We start from the raw sequence: 7,863 nt of genomic DNA on the forward strand, positions 1-7,863 counted from the left end.
CCCCCCCCCCCCCCCAGCCCCCCAGACCTGTCTCTCCCAGGACTGCGCTCTTCTGCCCCTTGGCCGCGGCGCTGTAAAGGAAGACTGGAGTGCGGTGCCTTGGCGCCTGGCCTGTGGTCCCCGTGGCTTCTGGTTCTTTTGTCTCCCGGTCCGGGATCCAACCCAGAGTCACGCTTTGCGTGTAGTTATCACGTCTCCTCGGGCTCCTCTGTCTGCAGCGCTCCTGACCCTTCTGTCTCCGTGCTCTTGGCATCAGGGTGCAGCCAGGCCAGTGGTGGAAGCCCCCCGTCCCCCGCTCTGGGTTTCTGGGACGTTTCCTCGTGCTGAGACTCTGGTGTGGCCCCCGTTTCCCTGGGGACAACACTCCCCCGCAAAGAGCAAGAGCCGTGCCGGCGGGACCCCTGAATGGGAGCAGGCGGTGGGCTGACCCCGCCCCCACGGGCCCCTCTTCCTCCCTCAACACAGGCAGTATGTCCGGGACGTCGTCGTGGGCAGTATGGGCCTCAAGGCCACGGGTCGGCTCTGCACTGTGGCCAAGGCCAGGGGGCTGCGGGCCTGCAGGTGAGTGACCCTTCGCTGTGCCCGGGCTCCAGGCGCAGGGGCTTGTCTCCGTCTCACTCCCCCTCCCCCACTGCAGGGGGGAGCTAAAAGACACCATCCTGGACTGGGAAGACGCCCTGCCTGACCGGGACCTCACCCTCGCCGAAGAGGCCAGCAGGTCTGACCCCGCGCTGAGCCCAGACCCTCTCCGGGCCCCACTGGCCCCGCTAGTGACAGAGCCTTCTCACACACCCACCCCACCCTGGTCTCAGGCGACAGGCGACAGGCGGGGAAACAGGCTGCAGCTGCCGGACACCTCCGTCCAATGAGCCCTGGGTGCCGAAGGTCACGGCCGCATCCGCAGTCCCGCTTCTGGCTGGGTGGGGAGGCCGCTCTGGCAGATGGGAAGCGGCAGGGGCTGTGGGCGCCCTTGACTGCAGAGAAGGGTGCGGAAGAGCTGACCAGGCTGGTCTGGGCATGTTGCAGGAGCACGAGGTGGGCGTGGGGCCAGGGGGCTGGAGCCAGGAGGGGCTGGCGGCCTCCCCTGCCTGTGGGGCAGGAGTGGGGCTGCAGAGACCTTTGTGGAGGGGTGGGGGTGGACGGGGCCCGGGCCGACCCTCCCTTCCTGGCCCAGGAACGCAGACCTGTCCGTCACTCTGGGCACCTCCCTGCAAATCCGGCCCAGCGGGAACCTGCCCCTTGCCACCAAGCGCCGCGGAGGCCGACTGGTCATTGTCAACCTTCAGCCCACCAAGCATGTATGTGCTGAGCCCACCGGACGTGCGCCCCGCTCCAGCCTCCCTCCCCTCCAGACCCCTGCCTGAGCCCAGCCCGTCTCTGCCCCTGCAGGACCGCCATGCCGACCTGCGTATCCATGGCTATGTGGATGAGGTCATGACCAGGCTCATGGAACACCTGGGCCTGGAGATCCCCACCTGGGACGGCCCTCGGGTGCTGGAGAGGGCGCTGCCCACCCTGCCCCGCCCGCCTGCCCCCAAGCTGGAGCCCAAGGAGGAGGCGCCCACCCAGCTCAACGGCCCAGCACCCGCCAGCCCCAAGCCCGAGCCTTCCGCCGAGCCCTGCACCCAGCACAATGGCTCGGGGCTTACCAGTCCCAAGAGGGAGCAGCTGGACAGTCCTGCACCCCACAGGCCCCCCAAAAGGGTGAAGGCCGAAGAGGTTCCCAGCTGACCAGGGGGCCTGGGGAGGGCGGGGCTTTTTGTAGAAACCGTGGAGTCGTCTTTTCTTACTGTTTTCACTGTTACCTGTATCTCCCCTCGCGGGTGGGGGGCAACCTCAGGGTGCTGAGAGCTGGGCTCCAGGCCCCAGGCAGGCCCACCCCCCACTGCCTGTCTCTTTATCTCGAGGGGCCGCTGGTGTGGGCCTGGAGGGGAGCGCTTTCATCCTGGACACAGACCTTGGGAGCTGGCCCCCAGGCACCCGCTTCTCCCTGTGCCCCGGCCCCTGACTCAGGATGCTCTGGGGAGGAGTGGCCAGGCCCTCCCTAGCTCCCAGCCCACGCAAAAGTTAACTCCCTCTGCCCGGGGCCCTCACACCCCCAATCCCCTGTCTCCCCCAAAATCGCCTTCTTGGTCCGTCCAAGAGGTAAGGGAGGCAGAGCCACTTTTAGGAGCCAGACTTCATGGAGTGGGGGCACAGGCAATGGAGGCTTGCACTGCCTCTGGGGCTAGAGGGAGAAAATGGTGTGTCCACCTGGCTTCCTCCAGACTTCCAGAAAACTCTTCAATGCAATAAAAGCAGAAATTCTTGCATCCGAGTCTGTGTTTAACACCCATAACCTTGTGCCGGGTCCCAGTCCCGGGGAGGAGGTGGGGGGGGCAGGGGGTGCCGACAGCGTGGTTCCCTTCCCCCACCCCGCAGAGTCGGCCTGGGCCTCCCCGCAGTCCCGGCCTGGGGGCCACAGCGCAGCTGGCGTTTCTGGAGCTCCGCTGCTGATTACATGCTCACGTGCATGGTTCCTGAATATTCGCCCTCCGCTACCGGGCTGTGAGCCCCTTGAGAAGAGCTGCCGGCGACCTTCACCTCGTTGCAGCCGGGGCCCCCACCTCCCCGCACCTGCGCAAAGCGGGCGGGGCGGGGCGCATTAGGAGAGCGCGGCCACAGCCGGGCTCCAATCAGATCCCTCCACTTCCGATGCCTCAGTCTCCTCATCCGTCGATGGAGCGAGGTGGGCAGCACCCCCCCTTCCAGCCCCCAGGAAAGCAGCTGTCCTAGACCTTCCGAGGACACCATGAAGGGCCTCCTGGGGTCCCCGGAGACCTCGGGCTTCAGGCGCGCGCGCGCTCTGCTCGCGGCCGCTCTCCAAGGTGCTGAAGACACTCGCGGCGCCCGGCCGGCAGCCTTTCCAGCCTAGTGGGGTCCGGGGCGCCCGCACCCCAATACCCCTTCCCAGGCTGGCCCAGACGCTCCGTCCAGGAGTCGAGGAGCCCTAGACTCCGCTTTGTGCCAACGTGTTCTGTCAAAATACTTTATTAAGGATCACTGCAATCGTAGAAAAGAGGGGCGGCTGTGGGCTACGGCTCTGGGGCCAGGGTCCCCGCAGAGACCTTTCTCTTCCCTGTGCGCAGGGGGCAGGGAGGAGTCCCGGGGCAGGGGAGTTGTCGAGGCATGGCGTGTGCGTGTGTCTGTGTGAGACTGCGGATCACTCTGTATGTGCCTGTTTCTTCCTTTGCCTGGGTCTGTATCTCTCAGGCTTTGCGGCCCTGCGGCTGCCTGTGTCTGAGCGTGTTCTGTGTGTACTTGGGTCCGTGAGTGCATGGCTGTGAGTTCGCGCATCTCCATCCTGGCACTTCCGCCAGGGTCTCACCTCACCCCCATGCCTGTCGCTGTCCACAGAAGGGCCCCTAAGCAGGAAGGCCTGGGGGCACGTCCGGAGGGTGCTCACAGCTCCTCCCCCGCCGCCTCCAATCCCACGCGCCCAGGGCTGAGCGCTGGCTCGGCCGCAGTCCAGTCCAGCAGGGTGGTCCGGCTCAGCTTCTCCATCGAGTTGTCAGGGATCAGGGTCGAGTTGCCCAGCTCTTCCGTCAAGTTGTCCAGAGCTGACGTGCCCTGAGATTCCCAGTCCGCCCTGGGGCTGCCTGGAGGCCCTTCTGGGGATGTGCCAGCTTTGGGCAGTGGTCCTGGGGCCTCGGAGCCTGGTGTGGCGTCGGGGGCCACACGGGACGCAGCGTCGTTGTGCAAAGTTCTGGAGAAAACTGAGCAAGGGTTGGGAGGGTCATGAGGGCTGGGGCTGGGGCTTGAAGTCCCTCCGTTCCCTAACCCCAGCCTCAGGGAGCAAGGGGCTCCCCCACCACACCCCAGAGTCCCAGGACAAGGGCCTGGAGACCCAAGGGGATTGTGCCCATGGGGCAGCCCGGAGCGTTTCGGAGAGCAGAGCATCCCCGGCCCACCTACCTCGAACAGGTGCGTAGTCCCCGGCGCTTTCGGCTTTGTTGGCAACAAAAGGGCTAATGGAGGGCAGGACGATGAGGGCGAAGGAGAGAAGCAGGACCTGGCGGAGATGGGAGAGGTCACCCCATCCCCCTCCCTGTGAGCAGAGAGGCCACCCCCTCCCCCCTCCCTGTGAGCAGAGAAACCGAGTCCCAGAAGATGGGACGGTCCTTCAACCAAAGCTTGCGCTGCACTCATCTCCCCCACACAGACCCCTTTGCCAAGGCCGGGGACCCCCTTTATCCTGGGGGCCAGGACTTACCGCGATGCAGGTGCCTGTCTGGGCCGACTTGCTGGTGGACTGGACCACAATGGCCTGGAGTTTCTTCAGCTGCTCCAGGAGGGACCTTGGCGGGAACGGGCAGGCCTTGGCTGAGCCCCACGGGGCCGTGATCTGGTTCCCATCCATTTCTGGGGTCCCCCAGCCTGGCTGATGTCTGAACCCCATTCATCCCTCATGGCCCCGCTGGTCCTCAAAGTTCCAGACTCTCCCTCTTGGCTTCAATAAATCTCCTTGAACATCCCACCCACTCCCACCCACTCACTTCTCTGCCACCCCACCTCCGCGATCCAGGCCGCCATTATCTCTCACCAGCACCCCAGCCCCAGCCTCTATCTGGACCCCCAAGGCCTCTCCTGCTCCCCGAGGGTCCATGCTCCAAGTAGTAACTAGATGGCACTGTTCAGATGTGAATGGGCATCTCTCAACCCTCCCAGCACTCCCAGCTCCCTGGGGTAAGAGTCAAGTCCTCCCCATGGGCCCCAAGGCTCCCCCACATGACCTGCCCCAGCCCCTCCATGTCCTCCCCTCCTCCCTCTCTCTCCCCCATGCTCACTTACTCTGCTCCAGCCACACGGGCCTCCTGGCTGTTCCTCCAACACTGGGGCCCAATGCTACCCCAGGACCTTTGCACATGCTGGTTCCCTCTGCGCCAAGAACACTATTCCCCCCGATCTTTTTTTTCGTAGCTGCTTCCTTCTCATCTATCAGGTATCATCTCCAAAGTCATCTTATCTGACCTCCCTGCCCAGAATTGCCCCCTCTTGCTCTCCAGGGCCTTCACCCTGCTTCACTCTTCTCCTCAGTGGCTAGCACTATTTGAATAATCTTTTATGTGTTTCCATTTGTCTCGAGTACATCGCCCACCAGACCATGAGCTCTTTAAGGAGGGAGAGTGGTTCCAGTGCCCAGAACTACGCCCGGCACGGACTAGATGCTAAATAAATACTAAGTGGATGCCTGCACCCCTCTGACGGAACCGGACGCGGGTCTCCAGCACACCATGCCCCCGGCCTCTGGCCGTTCGTCCGCCGTTTCCTCCCCCACAGACACCCCTCCCAAGCCCAAGTGCCCTCCTCTCTGCAGCTGCACCCCTGCTAGGTGGAGCCCTTACCCCCTGCTCTGCTTGGCCATCACAGAGGCTGTCCCCCACATTGCCCACCCCTCCTGCAAGGGACTCTGGGGGCTGCCCCCCTCCCCCCATCCTCCCCCTGTCCCTCTGCCACAGCTGGACCAAGACTCACAGATTCTGCTTCTCGAGATGCAAGACCTTCCTCTGAAGCTCCTGGTTCTGGGCAGTGCAGGCTGACATCCTGCAGGGACAATGTCACAGTGACATTCACAATACGCGTGTCACCAACTAGCTCAGCTGACGTCTCCCTGTGGGGCCCCACTTTACAGGCAGGGAACCCACGGCCAGAGACGGGGAGTCACTCATCCAAAGTCACCCAGCGAGTCTGCGGACAGGGCCCAGATGCGAAGCCAGGTCTGCTTGGCTCCTAGACCCCAAGTCTGCACGGATGTGGGGGCTTCGCTCCGGTCTGGGCCCCCAGGATGGGGAGTGGAATGCCCAACTCGGGCAGTGATGCTTCCAGAAGACTGAGTGGTAAGATGACAGGGACTCCAAGGGAAACCAGGTTACAATCCGCACCCTCCCTGTGACTTCAAGCCACTCTACCTTCTGACCTCAGTCCCCTCACCTGTGAAATGGGGCTACAATTAACCTAGTTCACAGAGCATTTGGGAGAACAACTTGAAATGAAGTTGATCAGGGGCTTCGCAGATTCCATCTGGGGAATAAGACGATGGACTAAGACAATCCATCCAGGGGCTCTCAGGTGCAGGCTGGGGGGCCCACCTTTCCTACCTGCATCCATCTGCGTCTGGCCCAGACCACCCAGATGTGGGCCGGAAATACTCAAATCCCAGCGTGAGGCTATGTCCCAGCAAAGAGAATACACTCCCCCACTGAAAGGCCCTCCTTCTGGATGATTCACAGGATAAAAAAAGACTCCGGGACATCAATTAGGGAAGACTCAAGGACCAGATGGTAACGACAATTGTGTAAATCGCCACTCAGGAGGTGCAGCCGACACAGTACCGAGAGGAGCAGACCTTCACCCACCTTTGTTCAGCTCAGCAAGCTAGACGCACACATGTTAAAAGTTAGCAAGAGAGCAACACAGCCACCCCCCCCAAATAAAACATCACGGGGGGGGGCATGCCAAAGCTAAGAGCAGAACTAGAATATAAAAGTACAGGTGGGTGGGAGGTAAAAGGCAGAAAGCCACGCTTTGAAAAGAATACTTCAATAAATAAGTCTCTAGCAAGATTAATCAAGAAGATAGGGACGCCTGGGGGCCTCAGTCGGTTAAGTGTCCGACTTCGGCTCAGGTCATGATCTCACGGTTCATGGGTTCGAGCCCCGCGTCGGGCTCTGTGCTGACAGCTTGGAGCCTGGAGCTGCTTTGGATCCTGTGTCTCCCTCCCTCTCTGCCCCTCCCCTGCTTGCTCTCTCTCTCAAAAATAAATAAACATTAAAAAAAATTTAAAGAAGAGAAAAGAGGAAGAGGAGGCACAAATGAACGGCAGGAGTTATTAAAAAGAGTATGATGCTGATAGCACACAGCTCAGCAAACTAAAACGAGAGAACTAGGAACCACCGGATGTCGACACGCTTGCAACGCACAGCTTCCCAGACAAGGACGGCATCTCGGAACCCACTTGGGAAGAAACAAGACCCCCAGGCCGACCCGTAACCCCCGTCGGGTCAGCCCCGGTTTAGAAAGGGCGCTTGCCCACTGCTATGCTTCTGTTAAAGAAAAAAAAGGAGCCTGTCCCCTTAAATGAGTTGAGAGAGAGGAGATTAGACGAAAGCAGGAAAGTTCTGCCAAGAATGCTCTCCCCTCTGTCCCTGCCACACACAATCAAGGAGGCCACGGCAGCTCTGAGGACCCGTGATGCCCACACAGGGCGGTAAGCACCCCGTCTTCAGGCAGGGCGCCAGGACAGATGGGAAATACGGTCTCCTTTCTCGGGGCCTCACGCTCTAGGGGATAAAGGGACCCCGAGACCGACCTCTGCCGTCTCTAGGCGTCTCCCTATCCTTGTAATTCGCACGACAAATGACCGCTCCTCGAGGAAGAAAACCTCTAATTCTGTCGCCCCCCCCCCAAAAGTGTGGCCTTAGCCCCCTGGCACGGCTCTCCCCGGTGCCCTTGCCCAGGGCCTCCCGGACCCCAGCCTTACCGAGTTTCCAAGCCGTCAATATATTCCTTCTTCTTCTTCCGGCTCTCTTGGGCCGACTGCTTGTTCCGGATTTTCCGGCGGATTTTTTTCAGCACTCGCTCCTCATACTGCGCAGTGACACGGGGAGGGGGGTCCAGCCATGCTGTCTGGAGCCTCCCCCCGCCTCACCCCTGCTCTTCCCGNCGGGGGGGGGTCCTGGGTCCTGAGGATTTGCCCAGATCCCAGCCCCAGGTCGGAACTGGCTCCCAGACGCTGCGCGCTGGTGCGGTTGCGCCACCTTCCGGCCGCGCCTGGGAACAGCGCCTCAAACCCAGGTCTGGACAGGGAGAGAAGCAGGCTGGGGG

At 61.9% G+C, this 7,863-nt stretch overlaps 2 protein-coding genes across 2 annotated transcripts in view; one reads left to right on the top strand and one right to left on the bottom strand.

Moving 5' to 3' along the window:
- The window catches only part of SIRT6 (sirtuin 6), an 8,977-nt gene extending 6,665 nt beyond the window's left edge, over positions 1-2,312 (top strand). Inside the window, exons 5-8 of the mRNA XM_077746237.1 lie at positions 466-561; positions 638-718; positions 1,175-1,298; positions 1,390-2,312. Of these exons, the coding sequence (XP_077602363.1) occupies positions 466-561; positions 638-718; positions 1,175-1,298; positions 1,390-1,731 (643 nt within the window). The 3' untranslated portion in view covers positions 1,732-2,312. The remainder of the gene's footprint in view (positions 1-465; positions 562-637; positions 719-1,174; positions 1,299-1,389) is intronic.
- Positions 2,313-3,014: 702 nt separating this feature from the next.
- Positions 3,015-7,863, bottom strand: part of CREB3L3 (cAMP responsive element binding protein 3 like 3) — a 9,291-nt gene continuing 4,442 nt past the window's right edge. The window contains exons 6-10 of the mRNA XM_077746337.1: positions 7,520-7,626; positions 5,515-5,583; positions 4,253-4,337; positions 3,955-4,051; positions 3,015-3,755 (exon numbers count right to left, since the gene is read on the bottom strand). Coding sequence (XP_077602463.1) covers positions 3,442-3,755; positions 3,955-4,051; positions 4,253-4,337; positions 5,515-5,583; positions 7,520-7,626 — 672 coding nt within the window. The 3' untranslated portion in view covers positions 3,015-3,441. The remainder of the gene's footprint in view (positions 3,756-3,954; positions 4,052-4,252; positions 4,338-5,514; positions 5,584-7,519; positions 7,627-7,863) is intronic.

Source organism: Crocuta crocuta, unplaced genomic scaffold (genome assembly GCF_008692635.1).
Source record: "Crocuta crocuta isolate KB4526 unplaced genomic scaffold, BGI_CrCroc_1.0 scaffold110, whole genome shotgun sequence".
In the NCBI taxonomy this organism is placed as follows: Eukaryota; Metazoa; Chordata; class Mammalia; order Carnivora; family Hyaenidae; genus Crocuta; species Crocuta crocuta.